Here is a 23,549-nt window from a genome sequence, read left to right as displayed (position 1 = left end):
TAAATACTTTCAGAAAAGTATGTCAAGTCTTGATATAAGTGTTAAAAGAAATGAGTTGCTTTTGGTGTTACACTATTGTAAATAATACAATGGTGAACATGTCTATACATGCCTTTTGGGTGCATATTCACTCTGTACTCTTGGACATACTTCTAGGAATAACGTTTTTGGTCCTAGGACATTTATGCGTCCAGCTATAGGAGACTCAGACATAGAATTTTACCAAGTGCAGTGTGAAATCTCAATCTACTGTCAAGGCATAAAAATTGGTTGTTTCACATCCTCAACAGTAGTAGATACTTGTTTACTATTTGGTATGTAAACAAGTACTTTTTGCCATTTGGTAAATGTCAACACAACTGTTAACATTTTATTTCACTTCCGTTTACTTCAGCACTAATAAAGTTGGATATCTATCCACTTCTATAAGTGAAAGTTTGCAGTCTCTAGCCATGAGCTACTCCAGGATTCGTGACCTCCAGAGGAGAGGATTTTGATCTGGAGTCAGAGAAGAGGCTTGATCACTTGAAGTTTTTGTGTCATAAAGTTTTATTAATGTATAAAGGGATGGAGGAAGCTCTGACATAGACTCCATAAGGGGGCAGAAAGAGTGCCCCACTTGCTAGCTTTTAGCAAGCAGTTATATATCTGTTGAAGAATCACCTCAAAACTGAGAGAGTTGCATCAGCCCTCTCTCCCACAACGTGCATTTTGAGACAGCACAGAATGCAAGGTGACTCATCCCCAGTCGTAAAACAATTGACATGAACCCTAAAGAAAGGCAGATTTCCAAACAAATACATAGCTTCATTAACATAGCTTAAGAGAATATTTCCATGAGTAAGACATATGGATTTGTTGAGTCATTATCAGTTCAAGGTTTGAGAAAAGTTAAGCCCAGGCTGAACCAGGGGTCTTCCTGACAATACACAATTTAAAACAAACCTTTTAATTTTGTATACAGAAGGAACAAACAAAACAAACAAACAAAAAGCATCTGCCACTTGCAGTTTATTTCCTCTGCTTGGGGATCCCTAGCCTTCCTGCCTGTTACCCTCTCATTAGGAGTCCATGAGATGTTGAACTTGGATAACAGGGCATGTAAAACAGCTGTTTTTAAAAGATTTTGGCCTACTAAAACTCACAGTGTCTTCATGGCTTCATGTAACTGACAATGCAGGTTGAGCGAGTGAGTGAAACTCACCCAGTCGTGTCCAACTCTTTGTGACCCCATGTACCATGCAGTCCATGGGATTCTCCAGGCAGAATACTGGAGTGGGTAGCCATTCCCTTCTCCAGGGGATCTTCTCAACCCAGGGATCAAACCCACTTCTCCCGCATTGCAGGCAGGTTCTTTACCAGCTGAGACACAAGGGAAGCCCTAGAATACTGGAGTGGGTAGCCTATCTCTTCTCCAGGGGATCTTCCCGACCCGGGAATTGAACTGGGGCCTCCTGAACTGCAAGCGGATTCTTTACCAATTGAGATACTCAGCCTATATGCTCAGACCAATTCTTTGACTGAATGTGACCTGACTCTTTTTTCTTTTTTTCATATTCTTTCCACTGATATAGATGAATTTACGCTACAGTAAAGCCATAGTTTATAGAGGAGATCATTTCGCCTGAAAAGAGCCTTAGAGGTAATATAGCTTAAATCCCTCTTCTATACAGGGTGATCTGAGGGATAGAAAGCAAGAATAAGGTATTTAGAGTGGTGTTCCTGCCTGGTTCATAGCATGGTTCTAACAAAAGAGAAAGACATCCAGGTTGGTTAAAGATTTTTGCCTCTAGCTTTAGCCCAGATCTTCCTACTTACCGGTGTGTTGAACGTTACTGTTTTTCTACCTGTAACGAGTATACCTGTGCAGCCAGTAACAAGTATGAGTCTGTCTGTCCTCTGCATTAGACCTTTACCAAACCTAATATTTCTTTGCCATTTTCAGTTCAGTTCAGTCTCTCAGTCGTGTCTGACTCTTTGCGACCCCATGGACTGCACCATGCCGACTTCCCTGTCCATCCTCAACTCCCAGAATTTGCTCAAACTCATGCCATTGAGTTGGTGATTTCCATGTTTATGCTAAAGAATTTCAGTGGCAAGGATGAAGAAAGAGGTCAAGATAGAGGAATTTGACTGTAATATTAAAACATTACATATGTGTTTGATAAATTGCATTTGCACAATGATATTTTCCATGAGTCACTGGTGCATGTATAAGGATAATGTGATGTGAAGACATTAAAATGGTAAAGAATGAATAATACTGAAATTGACAGGCTAGAATAAAGTTTTTGATAAATTGTTCCCATTTTTTCACACATTACTGTCAAGGAAGAAGAAACATTTTGCCCAAATTCCTATCTGAGTTAGAAATTATCTAAAAAAAGAAAATTTCCATAATTTCTCATTAATTTCTTCAATATGAGGAGAGGAAGCCTACAATTAACTGAATCAATCAATTCTATTTTTGAAATTCCATTTAATGGGCTTAAAATTTTCTTCTATTCACATATTCCTCACTAGATACAATGAAATGGGCTAGTATTCATGTTGAATTAGTCTTTAGATGCTGAGATAAAACTGATCATATATATGATGATGGATTAATTAGGTCCATGTTTATTAATCTCTGAATTAATGGTAGTCCACTGACACCCTATTTTAACTATATTTCTGACTATATTTGCTGCCATTTTGCTGCTCATAAGCAACAAGTCAAAAGAAGTCTGAGTGAATTGATAAAGTATGCCAGGAGCACACATATTTAAGTCTTTTATGTTATGCAAGAATTATCCTAATTTTTTCACTACGATAATTTTTCTTAACATGGCATAGTGCTTTACAAATACCACCCTGAACAACAGAGGAATTATGTAGGCTTTATTTTTCCATTCTGAAGTATTGTCACATAAGAACATTTTACAATGGCAGCAAGAAAATTGAAGACCATCAGAGGCTTTTAATTTTATAATTGTAATGGATAATATGTCTCTTTCAGTACATTATGGTATTTTAAATACATGGCCACATCCTAGCTTTCTTAGCAAACTAATTTAGTGCTTTAGCCTTCAGGAAACCAGATCAAAAGCAGATGAAATAGTCAACTAGCAAGAACTTAGAGCTTATTCTTTCTAGTGAAATTAATAGGCATGTCATCACTCATGGGAAATAGATGGGGAAACAGTGAAACAGTGTCAGATTTTATTTGGGGGGGGGGCTCCAAAATCACTGCAGATGGTGATTGCAACCATGAAATTAAAAGATGTTTACTCCTTGGAAAAAAAATTATGACCAACCTAGATAGCTTATTAAAAAGCAGAGAAATTTCTTTGCCAGCAAAGGTCCATCTAGTCAAGGCTATGGTTTTTCCAGTGGTCATGTATGGATGTGAGAGTTGGACTATGAAGAAAACTGAGCACTGAAACATTGATGCTTTTGAACTGTGGCATTGGAGAAGACTCTTGAGAGTCTCTTGGACTGCAAGGAGTTCCAACCAGTCCATCCTAAAGGAAATAAGTCCTGAATATTCATTGGAAGGACTGATGTTGAAGCTGAAACTCCAATAGTTTGGCCAACTCATGTGAAGAGTTGACTCATTGGAAAAGACCCTGATGCTGGGAGGGATTGGGGGCAGAAAGAGAAGGGGCGACAGAGGATGAGATGGCTGGATTGCATCACCAACTCAATGGACGTGAGTTTGAGTAAACTTGGGGAGTTGGTGATGGACAGGGAGGCCTGGCGTGCTGATTCATGGGGTTGCAAAGAGTTGGACACGACTGAGCGACTGAACTGAACTGAATTTATAGTCTATTATCTTAATGTCCAAAGCCATTTTATGGACCTTGCAAACAAACATGTGTATATGTGTTCAATATGTTAACTATATTCTGATATACATTTGTAAACTACTTATCAAACCCTCGTTTAATTTTGCACTACTGACATATAATTAGCAGTGAAAAAAGGTTGTCTTCTGTTTTTAGTTTATTATATATTTGTTTATTTGATCTTACAGACAACACGCAGTGCTTTGTTTATATAATGCAATGCTCAAAAGCAAAGAACTCTGATAAACACGGTGATATAAAGTAATCTTTTAAATAGGTGGTTTTTTGTGAACAACAAAGAGACAAAGAGGTGTATTTAACCAGAGCTAAGAGCAAGGAAAATGGGAAGGAAATTGGTGTGCAGAGAGTCACAGAAGAATCTACAGGTGATAATGAAGCACAATTATGTACTTTACTATGATTCTGTCCACTGTCCCTTAACTTCTTTTACTCCTTTTTTTAAACTGTATTCAGATAAAATTGACAACACGCTTATGATATAGGGCATGAAGATTTAATATATGTGTACATTGTGAAATAATTGCTACAATAAACCTAGTTAGCACATTCATCAATTTACATAGCTATCATTTTGAGTGTGCATACCATGAAAACCTTTAAGAACTACTCTCTCAGCAAATGTCAGTCTTACAATACACAATTTTAACTAGAGTCACAGTGCACATTAGACCCCAGAACTTATTCACTGAGCAACAGAAAGTTTGTAAACTTTGATCAGCATCACCCATTGCTCCCACCGTTCAGCCCGCAGCAATATCCAATCTATTCTCTGGCTCTGTGTGGTTGACCAGTTGGATTCTACGTGTTTGTGAGACCCGTACAGTGCTTGTCTCCCTCTGTATGAATTATTTCACCTAGCATATGCTCCTCATGGTTCTTCCATGTTGTAGCCAATATGATTTCTTCTAACAGGCATGGACTCGTATACTTCAAGATCTGAGTAACTGTCAGATCCTCTGCCTACTATTTTTTCATCTCCCAAATTGAATCTTTTTCTGATTTGACTGAATATCCAAAGATGCCTTTTCTTTAGACTGTTTTTAGATATTTTTACTTTTGAATAATAGACCACTATGCATTATCTCATGATGAATTTCAGGCTTATTATGAATTACTTGACTATTTAGTTAATGCATTGTTAATACTAGCTTATATTTAATTGTATTTAAACTACAAGATGTATTGTAGTACATGAAGAACTGAAAAGCTCAAAGATCAATTAACAAAATGCACTCTATATCTTAGTGTAATTTAAATAGCACTTGACTAAAAACTGAACAAAATTAATATATTGAAAAAGTCAGAAATTTTTTTCCCAGAAACTGATGCCATATACAAATCCAGGAAATATAAAGAAGCATGGCAGGTGGGGGAAATAGCAATATACTTCCAATAGAAATTATGTTTCTCATGTAACCTACCATTTAGTTTTAATAAATCAACAATCACCATATATGTATGGATGTGTATGTGTGCACATACACAAAATATAAAATTTTAAAACCACTTATTCTTCAGTTTTTTCAGGGTTTGTTTCACATCCTTATTCCTTAGGCTGTAAATCAGAGGGTTTAACATGGGAATCACAAGGGTGTAAAACAAAGAGGTCATTTTGTCTTCATCTAGAGAGTAGGAAGAACTTGACCTGAAATACATGAAGAACATTGTTCCCTGGAAAATTGCCACAGAGGTTAGGTGAGAGATGCAGGTAGAAAAAGCTTTGATCCCCACTTTGGCAGAGTGGATCTTCAAGACAGATAGGATAATATAACAATAAGAGACAAGGACTCCTGAAATTGTACTCAATTCAATGAAGCCAAACGCAGTAAATATCAGTAACTCGTTGACCTGCGTATCTGAGCAAGATAGCAATAGAAGAGGAGCAACATCACAGAAAAAGTGATTAATCTCATTTGACCCACAGAAACATAAGCGGAAGGCTAATGTCAAGTGTATCAACGTCTCTGCTATACTCACCAGGTAAACCCCCGCCATGAGCAGGGAGCACAGCCTGCTGGACATGCTGACTGCATAGAGCAAGGGGCTGCTGATGGCCTTGTACCAGTGATAGGCCATCACTGCCAGCAGGAGACACTCACAATCTATAAAGGTATAGAGCACCAGTAATTGCAGGGCGCAGACATAGAAGGGAATTGATCTGTTCTTAGCAAATATGTCCACCAGCATCTTGGGGCCAACTGCTGTGGAGATGCTGAGGTCACAGAAGGAGAGGTGGCTGAGGAAGAAGTACATGGGTGTGTGCAGCTGGGGATCCAGCCGAATCAGGGTTATCATTCCGAGATTTGCCAGAAGAGTAATGAGATAAACAAGGAGAAACATTGTAAATAGGATTACTTTGTTCTCAGTGTTATCCGTAATTCCCAAGATAATGAATTCAGTTAAGGAGGAACAATTCTCTCTTTCCATTCTTCTTTGTTCTTGTGTAAACTTTTGGAGAAAATGATCAAGAAAATGATACTTGTATGTGTAACACTTTTCGGCATCTACAAAATGTCAAAAGATAGAATATCTTCTCTGTAAGTGTATTTTTATACTTAGAAAATTATTCAGTCATGCACCCACTCTTTAAAGAGGCATGACTCTCTATTCTGCAATAATAAAAAAGTACCTGAGAAAGACCTTTGAGAAATTAGATGTAAATCTATGTCATTCATGAGGTTTTTTACTTTCTGTAAGCTCTTCTCTGAGTGTTAGTTTCTTCATCCCAGGGAGTAGATTTAGAGAAATTTAACTCGTTACCTCTTGAGAAAAACCTAGAAGAGATACTAGTGTTAGAGAGGTCAAACTGTAAGGCATAGGACTGAGCATCTATGATGGCTGAAAATAGTTACTTAGATACAAAAAACAATAACAATTTTTATGTTTCTCAAAAAAGAATGATTGGTTTCAGAGAATTTGACTTAGTTCGAGAAACAGTGAGTATATCAATGACTAGTAATAAAAAATAATTATATTCCTGATTTTAGTTTATGTTATATTCAGTATTTGCTTAGATATGAATTAAGTATTATTGAGCTGATTTTATAGAAATGTATTCTTGCTTCCCTACAATGCTAATTACCTCTTTGTGGAGTGGTAGTTGTCAAAAGCTGAATCTCTTAACAAGTGGAAAAAAGAGCTAAAAGGAAGTGAAAACAACAGAATTTATTGTATGATTCGCAACATTTTAGATTTTAAATGGCCTGTTAGTTACTAAAGTGGAAATAATATGAGGGACAATAATGTTTCTAAAATGCATAGACTTTCCTCTTTGCTATATGTGTGTATGTGTATACATTTTAATGTTTATAAGCGTAGAATGGAAGCAATGAATTTTTTTTCCCCTCAGACCTAAGTAAACATGGCATGTGGTTCACATAGAGATGGATTTGTACATTTTTTATTTTTATTGTGGTACCTACTCTATTTTAATAAAGCAAAAGATACTTTAAATTCATGTATACATTTTTCCAATGATAAAAAGAGTAAATATTTCCTATGAAGAAACAGCAAAATAAAATAAATAAACAGCTGCATTATGGATATTAACCAGTTCAGATTCTTGTGATTCTGAGATTGAAATATGTCTAGTCATTGAGTTCAGATTTTAATGAAGAGGCAGGCACAATATGGTTCATTTACAATTTTTTTTCCCTCAAAATGTTAAGTATTTTCTTCTATATTCTTTAAGTTAGGAACTGGAAACCCACCTGAGATGACCAGGTCTTAGCTAGCTGAACAAAAGGCAGATGGCCTCTTATATTACCAGGTACATTGGGACTTAAATTCTTGTGCTACTGCCCCCTGCTTTGGTCTGATGCAAACATTTCATTAATTATGTTTCTGCTTCTGTGTCTTCTCCTGAGAATTCAGAAGCCACTTAGCACAGGCTGAATTTTCATGCTTCACTAATGTCATCAAATTGATCTTTGGTAAAAAGAAAACTGCAATTTTTTTTTTTTTTTTTTTTTTTTTTTTTTTTTTTTTTTTGGTATGATGTGCTTCACAGTTACCCTGAAATGGTTTCATCCTTCTTTAGGTAAAGAGTAAACATACTGAAACTCAAAAAGACCCTCCCTCCATTATGTCCGTTTTGTTAGATTTATTCATAGTGTTTTAGAGTCTCTTCACATTTCATTTAAGGATATTACCACACTTGGTTCATGTTTTCTTTTATACTGAAATGCAATGTGTACATCATAGAATTCAGCCTTCTAATGTATACAGTTCTTTCTTTTTACTATATTTTTAAGGTTCTTAGGTTATCACCAGTCTTTACTGCCACAACATTTTCATCATTACAACAAGAAATCCATATTTATTAGCTGTCACTTTCCCTTCCTTCCTCCCTGAGCTCTGGCAGATGCTAATTTACTTTCTGATTCTTTGCTTTCCATTCTTGGCCTCCTTTTAAACAGAATTATGCAACATGCATTTTTGTTTGTTTGTTTGTTTGCTTGTTTTTCTTTTCTTTTTCTTTGCTATTCTTTTCAACAGCCTTCTTGTCTTCATTGGAATATTTTCAAGGTTCATCTATATTGCATATTTATATTTCTTTGAATTTTTGCCATAGTTCATCTGTTTTGACAAACAACATTAGCAGAAATATTGTAAGTCACTCTGGGTCTTGTCTTGAAGAAGACAATATGTGAAAGCCATGGATTACTATTACAACTAGCCATCTGATTAAACAGTGTGGCACATTCTGAGATTACATGAACTGAAAGGGGAGAATTTGGGCTCATCTTTCTAGACATTCTCATCATGTCAATAATTAAAGAACTTGAAACCTAGCCAATCTTTCCACTGAATATTTCATGCAACCTCAGTAAACACTAGAAAGAACAAAATAAGGAGTCAGTGGTCATTCTCTTAAGTGATTTAGTTTTGAAATATAGTTTAGGTAGGAAGAGATAACTAGAACAGTGTGCAAAAATAAATCAGAGAAACAAGCTTTTGAAGATATATAAATGCATGTATATTCAAGGGTTTCCCAGGTGGCTCAGTAGAAAAGAATCTGACTGCCTAACAGAAGATGTGAGTTTGATCCCTGGGTCTGGAAGTGCCCCTGGAGTATAAAATGGCAACCCATTTCAGTATTCTTGCCTGGGAAATTTGGGCAGAGGAGCCTGGCAGGCTGCCATCCATGGGGTCACAAAGAGTCAGACATGACTGAGCACATATGGTCAGTGGTCATTCTCAAGTTATCTAGTTTTGAAATGCAGTTTATGTAGCAAGAGATAAGTGGAGCAGTGTGCAAAAATAAATCAGAGAAGCAAGCTTTTGAGTATATATATAAATACATGCATATTCAAAGATTGAGGAAAAATGCTTGAAAATATCTGACAAAGAACATGTAGCCAAAGTACATGAAGAGTCCACACAGACAGTAAGAAAACAAAGAATTAAAAAAAAAATTGAACAAAGATTATCAACAAATTAAGTCTCATCAAGAAGATATACACAAAGAAACCCACTTCAGACCTAGAGACACATACAGACTGAAAATGAGGGAATGTAATAAGATATTCCAGGCAAATGAAAATCAAAAGAAAGCTGGAAAAGCAATACTCATATCAGATAAGATAGATTTTAAATAAAGAATGTTGAAAGAGACAAGGAAAGACACTATACAATGATCACGGGGTCAATCCATGAAGAAGACATAACAATTGTAAATATATATGCACCCAACACAGGAACACTTCAATAAATAAGGCAAATGGTAATATCTATAAAAGGGGAAATTAGCAGTAACACAATAATAGTGGGGAACTTTAGCATTCAAATTACACCAATGGACAGGTCACCCAGGCAGAAAATTAATAAGTAAACCTATTCTTAAATGACACAATAGACCAGATAGATTTGATATTTGTAGGACATTCCATCTGAAAGAAGCAGAATGCACATTCATCTCAAGTAAACATGGAACATTTTCTACAATAGATCATATCATGGATCACAAACCAAGACTTGGTAAATTTTTAAAAATTGAAATAATAACCAGCATCTGTTTCCAATGACAATATGAGAAATCCATTACAAGATAAAGCTGTAAAAAACACAAACATATGGAAGCTAAACTATATGTGACTAAACAACCAATATCACTGAAGAAAACAAAGAGGAAATAAAAAAATACTTAGAGACAAATGACAACAAAAACACGGCAATCCAAAACCTAAGGTGCTCAGTAAAAGCAATTCTAAGAAGGAAGCTTATGACAGCACAATCTTACCCCAGGAAACAGGAAAAATCACAAATCAACAACCTTACATTACACCTAAAGCAACTAGAGAAAGAATAAACAAAACCCAAAGTTAATAGAAGGAACCAAAACATAAAGATCAGAGCATACATAAATGAAAAATATAAAGAAAATAATAGCAAAGGTCAGTGAAACTAAAAGCCGGCCCTTTGAGAATATGAAGTTGATGAACATTCAGTCAGACTCACCAAGGGAAGCCAAAGAGAAGATTCAAGTCAATAAAATTAGAAATGAAAGATGAGAAGTAACAACTGACATTACAGATATTTTCCATTAGTCATCAGTGATGTGTAAGAGGGATGTGCTATGGAAAGAAGGAAAGTTAGTGATGAAATTAAAAGACACTTGCTCCTTGGAAGAAAAGTTATGATCAACTTAGGCAGCATATTAAAAAGCAGATACACTACTTTGCTGACAAAGCTCTGTCTAGTCAAAGCTATGGTTTTTCCAGTGGTCATGTATGGATGCCAGAATTGGACCATAAAGAAAGCTGAGTACTTAAGAATTGATGCTTTTGAACTGTGGTGTTGGTGAAGACTTGAGAGTCCCTTGGACTGCAAGGAGATCCAACCAGTCCATCCTAAAGGAGATCAGTCCTGAATATTCATTGGAAGGACTGATACTGAAGCTGAAACTCCAATACTTTGACCACCTGATGCGAGGAACTGGCTCATTGGAGAAGACCCTGATGCTGGGAAAGATTGAAGACAGGAGGAGAAGGGGGCAACAGAAGATGAGATGGTTGGATGGCATCACAGACTCGATGGACATGAGTTTGGGTAAACTCCGGGAGTTGGTGATGGACAGGGAGGCCTGGCGTGCTGCAGGCCATGGGGTCTCAAAGAGTCAGACATGACTGAGCTACTGAACTGAACTGAAGTGAATCATAAGCTGTGGAAATAGTTTTCTCTACTCTGATTTTACCATTATTTCAAATAATGATGACATGGTCATATACTTTGTAAGCCAAATTCCAAATAAAATCTGCAAAGTCTGCATGTTCAACAATGTTTTTTAATGTTAAAATCATATAGAAGTAGCAACAAACTGAAAGACAAAATAAAACATTTTTTAAAATAGTAGATATTTGTGCAAAAAAAATGCTCTTAATTATGAAATCCATACCTACAGAAGCATGCAATTCTTTTCTTTAAAACAGGACCTCTTTTAGTACTTTCCCTTTGACACCATTAGTATATTAAATTCTTGCAAAGTACTAATGAGATGTGTCATTAGTAATTATAAATGTGTCACAGCTAATTATATTCACAGAAGTTCATACATCAGATGAAGGTGTGTTGAATACATACATAGCAGAAGAAAGCACTCTTTAAATATCAAAGTGCTCAATCATAGCACACACATTAAAATATTAAAATTTGCACTTCTGAACAACATTTCCTACCACAGAAGAGCTTCTGCACCAGCTGAAAAGTCACTGAAGAGGTACAATCTACCACCACCAAACACTGTGAAACATGAATGTGTATTTTCTCCTTTATAATTGTATTCAAGCCTGTGCAATAAAACACAGTTTTTTAAAAAATTTCACACAGCGATGCTTCTGGTGGAATGGTGTAGCTAGCCATGAGCTTTTAAATAAGCTTCATACTCATTTTAATTTTGTTCTTTAAAGGAATGAAAGGAAAAAATAATAGCTAAATGACTTGCCTTACGTCTGGTAGAAAAGATTGAAAACCAGTGATCGAACTTCTGGGACAGCAGTGCTCCATGATTTTGTAAAACCTTCTTTAGTAAGTAATACATATATATGTAATCTAAAAAAAAATGATACTGATGAACCTTTGCAGGAAAGGAATGGAGACACATGTGTAGGGAATGGACTTACACAGTGGCGGCGGGAGAGAGTGAGATGAATGGAACAGTAGCATCAACATATTTGCACAATCAGGAGTGAGATGGTGGGAAGTTTCAGTCTCAGGTGATGACCTGGGGGGATGGTGTGTGTGTGGGGGGATATAGGAATAATCACGGCTGATCTGTGTGGTGCTGGAGAAGACTCTTGAGAGTCCCTTGGACTGCAAGAAAATCCAACCAGTCCTTCCTAAAGGAAATCAGTCCTGAATATTCATTGGAAGGACTGATGCTGAAGCTGAAACTCCAATACTTTGGCCACCTGATGCGAAGAACTGACTCATCGGACAAGACCCTGATGCTAGGGGAGATTGAAGACAGGAGAAGGGGACGACAGAGGATGAGATGGTTGGATGGCACCATGGACTCAATGGACATGAGTTTGAGTAAACTCTGGGAGTTAGTGATGGACAGGGAGGCCTGGCGTGCTGCAGTCCATGGGGTCACAAAGAGTTGGACACAACTGCGTGACTGAATTGAACTGAATTGAAAAATATAGTATAAAAAGAAATGGTTAACTTCTAAACTGGGAAATGTAGAGATTTTTTAAAAATTTTCTCTGATAACCCTGTGGCCAGTATTTAAACATTTTAAAATAAACTCATCACACTACTTTTTTCAGTAATAATTTTCTCAGTGCTGCAATCACATCCTTGTTCCGAAGGCTGTATATCATGGGATTGAACATAGGAGTCACTATGGTGTAGAAGAGAGAGAGCAGTCTGTCCGTTCCTGCAGAGTGTCTGGATTTGGGCCTTAAGTAGGCAATGGTAGCAGATCCAAAGAATAAAAGCACAACCAACAGGAGAGACGAACAGGTGGAGAAGGCTTTGGCTCGCCCTCTGGCTGTTGGCAGCCTCAGAATGGTGCAGATGATTTTGATATAAGAGGCAAGGATCAGCATAAAAGGTACGCCAACAAACAGCAGAGCTACTGCATAGACTGCCAGCTCTTGCACAGAAGTGTCCCCGCAGGCCAGCTTCAGAATGGCGGGCACGTCACAGAAGAAGTGGTTAATCTGGATCGAGTGACAGAAACGCAGAGTGAAGATCCAGCACGTTTGCCCTATCTGCACTGGGATTCCACTGGCCCAGGAGCCCACAGCCAGCTGGAGGCACGTCTTTGGGGTCATGAGCAGGGGACAGTGCAGGGGGTCGCAGACGGCCACACAGCGGTCACAGGCCATCACCGCCAGGAGGAAGCACTCAGCAGCTGCCAGTACCAGGAAGAAGCACATTTGGGCAGCACAGGCCAGCAGAGAAATGCTCCCGTCCTGGGTCCAGAGGTTCACCAGGACCCTAGGGAGAGTGACGGACACATAACAGATTTCCAAGGAGGAAAAATTTGCCAGGAAAAAATACATGGGTTTCTGCAGAGCTGGGTCAAGCCAAGTTATTATTATTAAGAGGCCATTTCCAATTAAAATAATGATGTAACTGATGGTGAACACTCCAAATAATAACCCTTGTAGGTCTGGAAGATCAGAAAACCCCAGTAGTGCAAACTGGATGACTGTGGAGATGTTGTCGTTTGCTTCCATCTCTTCATATTTCATCTGTGGGAATGATTCAATCAGAGGCACTGTCATTTCATTTTTATTGACTCTTCCTTTTTGTGTATAAACTAGACTATATGTGTTCTTATTTTTCATTTCCCTATAAAAACAAAACTTATAATGCCAGGTGCTCTAAAAGTACAGAGAAGTATACCTTTTTTTTTTTTTTTTTTTTTCATTTATTTTTATTAGTTGGAGGCTAATTACTTAACAATATTGTAGTGGTTTTTGCCATACATTGACATGAATCAGACATGGATTTACATGTGTTCCCCATCCCGATCCCCCCTCCCGCCTCCCTACCTTTATTTATCATTAAATCTACCTGAAAGAAAAAACTTCAGTCTCTGTTTTCTCTACCATATATTATTTTATTGCTTAGATTCTGAAGATGCGTGATTGCAATTTTCCTATTCATCTGAACATTTAGAAATTCAAATTGAAAATTATGTTCAGTTGTAACAATGATTTCATGTTTTCAACTGACATGCTATTTTCACCTCCCTATTCTGTTTTCCATTATCATCAATTCAAAATTAATATCATTCCTGTAAATATTTTGTAAGCCACTTAAAATTGTTTTGGGGATAAAGATAGTTAATTTTTAAAATGATGATCTTCCATTGGTATTTTGAAATCTTGTTTGTCTTTGACATTATGCATATTTAGCTCTTTTAATATAAAACCAAATTAATGAGCTGACCATTGAGTATTATGGGATATGATTTATCTTTTAAAAGAGTGTACTTCAATGTAACATCTATGAAAGCAACCATCATAGATTTTTTTTTAATATCTAATTTCTCTTTTTATTCATGTATTTATTTTAGTTTGGCCACATGGCATGTAGGATCCTAGTTCCCAGACTAGGGATCAGATCTGGACCCTTGCAGTGGAATCAGGGAGCCTTAACCCCTGGATCACCAGGGAAGTTCCAGAAGTCATAATTTTTAATTCAGATTTTCCAACTTGGAGAAAAGAATCATTAAGTTGATCTTTCTGTCCAGGAACACCCAAGAGAGAAGAAGTAGGTACATCTGGCACTTATGTTCCAGCTAGGGGTTCTAACTAGAATGCTCACCTCTCACACACTTACTGCATGAAAGACACATCAGCCATAGTTCATCTCTGAGATCTTCCTAAATTATTCACATCCTTGATAATTGCTGTTGTTCTGCTAGCCCCATTTAATTCATTAATTCTTGTGGGGTTTTTTTTTTTGTGTGTGTGTGTATATGTTTGTTTATGTGAATGTGAATATGTTGAGTTGAGATTGCCCATCTTTGTTAAGCACTTGTCCTTTGCTATAGCTAGATCTTAAACTTCTTGTGATATTCATACATCTTTCTATGGAGTATATAGTATATTTTCTCAAAAGCAATTCCTTAATTTATTGAATAAATTAAAATGAATCAACTTGATTGTTTCTTTACAATAGTCCCAAGATGTAAGTGAGGATTTCTACCCCAAATTCAGAACAAGCTCCTGTACCCTCCTGTTTTATTTACTTATTTAATTCAGTGTAGACTGTAGTACTTGTATACTGATTAAAATTGCTTGTTGAAAGAATCACCAATCTTTTTAGACCAGTACAGTTCAGGCGTACCTTTTATAGAGTGTGTGTGTATCTAGAAATTATACTCTTTTCACCCACTCTTGTAGAAGTTACAAATTACATCATTGTTTTCAGTATATCATGCATAACTTTCATGGTATGTCTTAACTAATTTGAAAGTTCGCAAAGACAAAACCACTGCAAAGAAGCGACAAACCTGTATCCATATTCTAACAGTTTTAAGTGAGGACGAGGGTCAACATTTCAGCTACAGAAGTGTAGACACACATGTGGGGCAGAAGGAGCAGTCCATCCAGAACTTGAGCATCCCGAGGAACTCCTTTTCCCTTGGGACGGGGGAGCCTGGTGGGCTGCGCCTTTGGGGTCGCACAGAGTCGGGCACGACTGACGCGACTTAGCAGCTGCAGCAGCAGCAGCAGGAGAAGAAAAGCTAAATAGGAGTCTGTTTTATCATCTGCAATATTTCAGACTACTTACATATATTTATATTTTACATATAATATATATTAAGGATCAAAAGCTATTTAAACTAACTCATTATTATAGAATTTTCTCAATGAAAATGTGATTTTAAGAAACATAAAAATGCTTTAGCTGAGTCTTTAAAATGATCAGAAAAGGGGGTCTGATATGTGACATTATTAAGATATGATTTTGTGTGTATAAGACTATGAAACGGTGCCTATGTTTTTCACTACCTTATCCTGACACCTTTATCCACGTTTATTCACCCGTTTAATTCAATGCAGAGTGTAATACCTGGATACTGATTAAAACTGCTTGCTGAATGAGCTCTCGGTCTTTTCAGTCCAGCATGCACCATGCCCTACATTGATGAGTTAACCTCTGCCTTCAGAAACTACTGTCAGTCATTTTTGTTTGTTTGTTTGTTAATTTTATTGTATCTTCTTTTGATAAAAGGTCTTCTCTCATTTTTTGGATTTTATCTAAATTATTCCTTTCTGTTCAAGTAGGACAGTACATTCGAATATCCCTAGGTCAAGAAGATCCCCTGGAGAAGGGAATGGCTACCCACCCCAGTATTCTTGCCTGGAGAATTCCATAAACCGAGTAGCCTGGTGGGTTACAGTCCATGGGGTCGCAAAGAATCGTACATAACTGAGCGACTAACACTTTCACTTTTTCACACAGGGTAGTACATTTGAAAATCATACTGAAACTCAGGTTCAAAAAACAGCCAAAAGAAGTCAAAAAACAGAACTTGCAATCAAAAATACAGTGTTCTTAATTTACTGAAATCTTTTTTATTCTTAACCTTGCTTTTCTTTGTCAAATGGAGCAAGATTTTATGAATCTTAAGTGGAATTATCAATGTAAAATCATATTCAAATTAAGAAATATTAAAGTTATTCAAATCCTACCCAAGTTACGCTTAGCTTTATAAACTCAGTCTCATCAGCATTTTTCTTCTCAAACCTCGCAACGTTGGTTTCCAACTTCCAGGAACCTTTAGAGAGTACTACTGCCACACTCAGAAAGAAGAGCCGCTAAATTATTCAGCTTATGTAGCCACTTTTGTTTTTATCCAAATAACTCATGTTTGCTTTTCTGGTCTTCCCACTGTGTGAGGATTATAATAAGCAAGTACATCATCTATCATTAAAATGTACATGGTGCTATTGAAAGCAGGTTTGTAAAATCAAATTGAAGATAGGAAGTAAAAGTCTAAAATTGTGACTCCAGAAGTCTAATTCCTTGCGTGCTGCAGTTCATGGGTTCACAAAGAGTCAGTCACAACTGAGCAACTGAACTGAACTGAACTGAATTCCTTATTTGAAGTTTCTAAAGATTAAAATGAAAACATACCAAAATCTCTTTCGCATTGTCAGATTCAGTTACCATAAAAGTTATTTTTAACAAACAGTATTTTATGTTAATAAGATACAAAATCCTTTTAATAAAGTTTATTTACTATCTTGTTCCTTAGTTATATACAATTAATTTTAATGAGATATCCCCAGGTTTGATACATGCAAACTTCTTAAATACATACATAACATATAGCAATCACTTAATAAAGGTTAGCATTTAAATGATTATGATAGTGATGCAGAGGTTGGTAAACTTTGGTATAGTGGCCCACTATATTATAAAGTACTTTTGTAATTTTTTATTTGATAATATAATAATGTGCATCAGAAAATTAAAAAGGCTATCTGAATCAGGGTTTTGAAATAACAAGAATAACAACAAAAGTTTCCTTGCTAAATTTTCTGAAGTGAGGGTTTTTTGCCTGATGTTACATATAAATAGGTACATTTAAAACTAAATTTGACATTGGACAAAAATGAATCATGCTTACCTGTTTAGATTGAAGTTAAATACAATGCTTACCTTTATTAATTGAGCTATTGAGTTAAAAGCTGATAGAAACTGAATGTTTTGTGGGTTTTTTTTTTTTTTTGGTAGTTAGGTAATTTTTGACATCAAGTATTTGATACCAGGCTTAACCACCCTCTAAAATATCTGCTATCTTCATAACTAATAGTGCTCTTTAAATAGGAATTATTCTTACTCTTGGGATCAGCTTCTTCCCCAAGTTACTTTCTAATTGAACTAAACCTTTCTGCATGCCACTCAAGAAGTTTGGTACAACAAGCAAAACCATACCTGTCTATACCACACATTCTCTAAATTCTCTGTCTCTCTTCCTGTATTTGGCAATTACTAAGAAATATAAGCATGGTAAAGCAATGATTTATGATGATTGATATATTACTTTTATAAAATAAAGATGGTCTAAAAAGATGTAAATATACGCTGCCTTACAGGGAATTTTGCTTTTCTCTAAGTGTTCTGTAGTAAGAAATCCAGGACCGTCGGGGCAGCTGTATCGTCTTCAATACGGACCTTCCATCTCTAGGTCCACATGAGTCAGGTAGTCCTCAGTGCCTCCCGGACGACAGGTGGATACAAAGGAATGCTCACTCACTCCTTTTTAGATGTGCAAACTGGAAACAGAATCCTGAATTTCCAGGCATGATCCCTCATATCAGCATTAGTCACAATTTCACAATGAACTGGGAGAGAGGATGCAAATATTTCTAGCTGTGCTGCCATCTGTCCAGCCCAGACTCCCATTTCTATCAGCTGCCCTCACTTGTCACAAACTATAACTCCAAGAAGTTACTATATTGTCTCCCCAGCCAAGGATGCCCTCAAGTTAATTGTGGCAACTCTCAATACAGAGACCATCAGGTATTAGAACAGTATTTTCTGTACCACGCCCTACAAACAAACTCACAGACACAAACTCACAAAATACAATGGAGAAAGATATTAGATTTAACTATAGGAAGTGGGAATAGATTTATACTCTTATGAAGGTTAATAAGACATAGTTTAGAAATTTGATGCTCATGCATTGAAAGCTATTCAAGTGTTATATATGTACACACCAATTTTGAATTATATTATTTTGTAATTTGTTTTATTTTAATTCTAACAATTGAAATACATGCACAGCATAATCTCAGTTTTGTTTTTATTTGCATTTTGATAATGAGTAATGGCAGTGACTATCCTTTATGTGATTATTTGGCTTCTGCTGTCCGCTTTAGTAAAATATCTATTAAAGAGTTTTGTACATTTATTGGACATTTAGATTACTTCCATGTCCTGGCTCTTGTAAATAATGCTGCAGTGAGCATTGGGGTGCATGTGTCTTTTTGAATTATGGTTTTCTCAGGGTATATGCCCAGTAGTGGGATTCTTGGGTCAATGGCAGTTCTATATTAGTTTCTTAAGGAACCTCCATGCTGGTCTGCACAGTGGCTGTGTCAATTTAAGTTCCACCAACAGTGCAAGAGGGATCCTTTTTCTCTATGCCCTCTCTAGCGTTTCTTGTTTGTAGATTTTTTGATGATGGCCAGAGAGCTAGTGGGAACCTGCTTTAAACCACAGGGAGCTCAACTCATTGCTCTGCGGTGACCTAGATGATGGGGTGTCAGGGGTCAGAGGGAGGGGACATATGTATACATATAGCTAATTCACTTTATTTTACCGTGGAAACTAGCACAATATTGAATACCAATGATACATCAATGAAGAAGAAAAAAACTCATACATCTGATGTTAGATTGCTTCTTTTCTTCCTGTTGGCTTTGAGAGTTATTTGTATAATCTTTCTATATATTTCTTATTTGATATATGCAACTTTCAAATGTTTTCCCTTTTAGCTTGTATTCTCTATTTGAGCTTCCCTAATAGTTCAGTTGGTAAAGATTCCGCCTGCAATGCAGGAGACCTCAGTTCCCTTCCTGGGTCAGGAAGACTCCTGGAGAAGGGATAGGCTACCCACTTCAATATTCTTTGACTACCTTTGTGGCTCAGCTGGTTAAGAATCTCCCTGGAGTGTGGGAGACCTGGGTTCAATCCCTGGGTTGGGAAGATTCCCTGGAGAAGGGAAACACTACCCACTTCAGTATTCTGGCCTGGAGAATTCCATGGACTGTATAGTCCACGGGGTCACAAAGAGTAGGAAACAACGCAGGGATTTTGACCTTCACTTTATATTTTTGAAGGCAATTGGGACAACTTACTCTTCCTTTAGAGAGATTTTATAAACATTTTGCTGACTTTATCTTGAAAAAAATTTAGATGTAGGAGCTTATTAGGACTGTATGAATATTCACAACAAAAATAAATTGAAAATAAGCACAGATCAGTACAGATACAGGTATTATTAATAATATCTCTTGAAATCATTTTTATCTTTGGGCTACTATTTCAAGTAATGATGAAGGAGGCATAGTTGTTGTTAACCAAATTATAAGAAAATATGTAAAGTTTGCAGGTTTAACAATGCTTTTACATGTTAGAATTATACAACAACAACAAAATAGATTACAAAATGAAATACTATTTAAAATGTAAGATATTTGTCGAACAACTGCCTTCAGATCATCAAATATCTAGCTGTGGAATATCATAATTATGAAAGTCACACTTACAGACACATACAATACTTTTGTTTGAAATATCAGTAGGTCATTCCAGGGCCTTTCTTACTACTCTTCCCGTTGACTTGTGAATATATTAAATTCTTGCAAGATGCTTATGAAATGTGTCTATATTCACATGTGTCTATATCCACAGAAGTTCAGACATCATATGAAGTTGGGTTAAATGCATTCACAGAAAAGAAAAGCACACTTCCCTTGGAACATCCAAAATGTCAATCATAACACACACATTAATGGTACTAAAACCTGATATTCAGTTCAGTTCAATCACTCAGTTGTGTCTGACTCTTTGTGACTCTATGAACCGCAGCATGCCAGGCCTCCCTGTCCATCATCAACTCCTGGAGTCTACCCAAACTCGTGTCCATTGAGTTGGTGATGCCAACCAGGCATCTCATCTTCTGTTGTCCCTTCTCCTGCCTTCAATCTTTCCCAGCCTCAGGGTCTTTTCAAAAGAGTCAGCTCTTTGCATAATGTGGCCAAAGTATTGAAGTTCAGCTTCAGCATCAGTCCTTCCAGTGAACAACCAGAACTGATCTCCTTTAGGAAGGACTGGTTGGATTTCCTTGCAGTCCAAGGGACTCTCAAGAGTCTTCTCCAGCACCACAGTTTAAGAGCAAGAGTTCTTTGGTGCTCAGCTTTCTTTACAGTCCAACTTTCACATGTATACATGACCACTGGAAAAACCGTAGCCTTGACTAAATGGACCTTTGTTGGCAAAGTATTGTCTCTGCTTTTTAATGTGCATTTTTAATTTTCATAACTTTTTCTACCAAGGAGTAAGTGTCTTTTAATTTCATGGCTGCAATCACCATCTGCAGTGATTTTGGAGCCCCCAAAAATAATGTCAGCTACTGTTTCCACTGTTTCTCCATCTATTTACCATGAAGTGATGGGACTGGATGCCATGGTCTTAGTTTTCTGAATGTTGAGCTTTAAGCCAACTTTTTCACTCTCCTCTCTCACTTTCATCAAGAGGCTCTTTAGTTCTTCTTCACTTTCTACCATCAGGGTGGTGTCATCTGCATATCTGGAGTTATTGATATTTCTCCTGGCCATCTTGATTCCAGCTTGTGCTTCCTCCAACCTAGCATTTCTCATGATGTACTCTGCATATAAGTTAAATAAGCAGGGTGACAATATATATCCTTGTTGTACTCCTTTTCCTATTTGGAACCAGTCTTTTGTTCCATGGCCAGTTCTAACTGTTGCTTCCTGACCTGTATACAGATTCTCAAGAGGCAGGTCAGGTGGTCTGATATTCCCATCTCTTTCAGAATTTTCCCCCATTTATTATTCAGCTGTTAAAAAGAGTAAAATGATTCCATTTGCAACAACATGGATGGTTCTAGAGACTGTCATACTGAGTGTGGTCAGACATAGAAAGAGAAATATCATATTATATCATTTAATTGCAGAATCTAAAAAAAAAAAAAAGTGACATGTACACACTGCTGTATTTAAAATGGATGTCCACCAATGACCTGCCTATTGCACAGGGAGTGCTGCTCAATGTTATGTAACAATGTAAATGGGGAATTGTTTGAAGCAGAAAAGATACATAATGTGAACTTAGGGGACAGCACTATTTCTATGGGGCTGTGATTCTTGCTTTCCTAAATTTCAGAAACAAAACTATTATTGTTTTCTCCATCTAGATTGTCATCTTTGTCATCCTTATTATAATCATCATCCTAGATTACATTACAGACTATATATGAAAGTATATAATTTTAATTAGAAGGTATATATACATATAGATGCTATGAATAAAATGCATAAGTAACTAAACCTGGTACACCATATTTACTCCCTAGATGGTAAAGCAAGCAAATGGACTGAGAAGAGAAACATAACTAGCTTCAAAACAGGAGCTAACATTGCCTTATACACATGTGTACAATTATAACTAAAACAACAAAAGAGCATAATTGTCAAAAGAACTCCAGTGGACATATTCTCCAAATGAGTTGCTGATTGTGCTTGTGTGTGTGTGTGTGTGTGTGTGTGTGTGTGTGTGCGCGCGCGCTCAGTCGTATCTGACTCTGTGTCCGCCTAGACTGCAGCCCACCAGGCTCCTCTGTTCATGGAATTTTACAAGCAAGAAGACTGGAGTGAGTTGCTCTTTCCTTTGCAGGGGAACTTCCTAACCCAGGGATCTAACTCTTGTCTCTTGCATTCCTGCATTGGCAGGCAGATTCTTTACCACCATGCCATCTGAATGTAATTGGGAGGATACCTGTTAATGATTCTATTGACAGATGCTCATTTTCCTGGTGAATATCAGTTCAAAGGGTTAAATATTATATCACTTAGAGAAGGTTAAAAATATAGAGGATTAGGCAAGGCACACCAATGTAAATGCAATTGTGGAAGCTTTGTGTAATTCTGAAAATAGCTTCTAACATTTTCTTCACATTAAAAGCACATATATTTTATTTTTAAAATATGAAATAGCATAGGGGTAGCTTGGAAGACAGTGATGAAAAGATGAAATAATTCAAAGCAGATTATTTTGGGGCCAAAGTTGCTACATAGAATATAGAAATATGTACAAAGTAAAGTGTTGAGACAAACAGGGAGATTCTTCTATGATGTGCAGTTAGGAAAAGTACTCAGTGCATGAAAAATTTTCTTTTGGTATGATGATTGAAGTAATTCCTCATGAGGGTATAGTGGGCTAAATAAACATACTCCTAGTGACTATTGATTCTTTGAAGTCTCTAGATTTTGCCAGGCCTCTGACATAGGGCATGGTAATATGCAATCACTCATTCACTTGTTCATTCCTCCTTCAAATAGTCATTATTTAACTGCTACTGGTCAGTTTCCATGCAATTGAATCAAAAAGGGCCAAAAATGAAAGTGGAAAACTATAAGGAATCTTTCAGATTTTAAGGTATATTTAAGCCAAAAGTCTTAACAACTTGAATTCTCTTTTGTTTTCATAAAGTATGCAGCAAACATTACTCTTTATTCACAATAGAGGATTATTTAGGTATGAACTATTGAAGACCCCTTCACTAATTAGCCTGCCAGGCTCCTCCATCTGTGGGGACTCTTCAGGCAAGAATACTGGAGTGGGTAGCCATTCCCTCCTCCCTGGATCTTCCCAATCCAGGGATCGAACCCAGGTCTCCTGCATTACAGGCGAATTTTTTTTTACCGTCTGAGCCACCAGGGAAGCCAAAAAATATTTAAGCACAGTCAATGGTGGATTATTTTAAACTATCTAAAGTATCTTATTGTTATGCCCCATGTCCTAATCCCCGAGCGGGAAGAGAGAAGGCTTCCAAGACAATGCAACTCGCAAAAAGGAAAGTTTATTACTGACTCGAGCCAGGGCCCTCTGCCGCAACCAACGCAGTGGTGCGGGACAGAGAAGCCAGAGCCCAAGCTGTTATACAAATTTATAGGGTGAGCACACACCGTTGGTTGT

The 23,549-nt window shown here is 36.9% G+C and overlaps 2 protein-coding genes across 2 annotated transcripts; both read right to left on the bottom strand.

Moving 5' to 3' along the window:
* Positions 1-5,345: 5,345 nt before the first annotated feature.
* On the bottom strand, positions 5,346-6,281 carry LOC136175096 (olfactory receptor 5W2-like). The gene has a single exon (XM_065945405.1). The coding sequence runs from the start codon at positions 6,273-6,275 to the stop codon at positions 5,346-5,348; it is 930 nt and encodes a 309-aa protein (XP_065801477.1). The 5' UTR covers positions 6,276-6,281.
* A 6,317-nt stretch (positions 6,282-12,598) lies between these two features.
* LOC136175052 (olfactory receptor 10AG1-like) lies at positions 12,599-13,558 on the bottom strand. The gene has a single exon (XM_065945363.1). It carries the CDS (start codon positions 13,547-13,549, stop codon positions 12,599-12,601), a length of 951 nt encoding a protein of 316 aa, XP_065801435.1. The 5' UTR covers positions 13,550-13,558.
* Between the last annotated feature and the right edge of the window lie 9,991 nt (positions 13,559-23,549).

Source organism: Muntiacus reevesi, chromosome 9 (assembly GCF_963930625.1).
Source record: "Muntiacus reevesi chromosome 9, mMunRee1.1, whole genome shotgun sequence".
In the NCBI taxonomy this organism is placed as follows: Eukaryota; Metazoa; Chordata; class Mammalia; order Artiodactyla; family Cervidae; genus Muntiacus; species Muntiacus reevesi.
The sequence above is the reverse complement of the archived record's forward strand: the minus strand, read 5'-3'. Positions and strand labels throughout refer to the sequence as shown.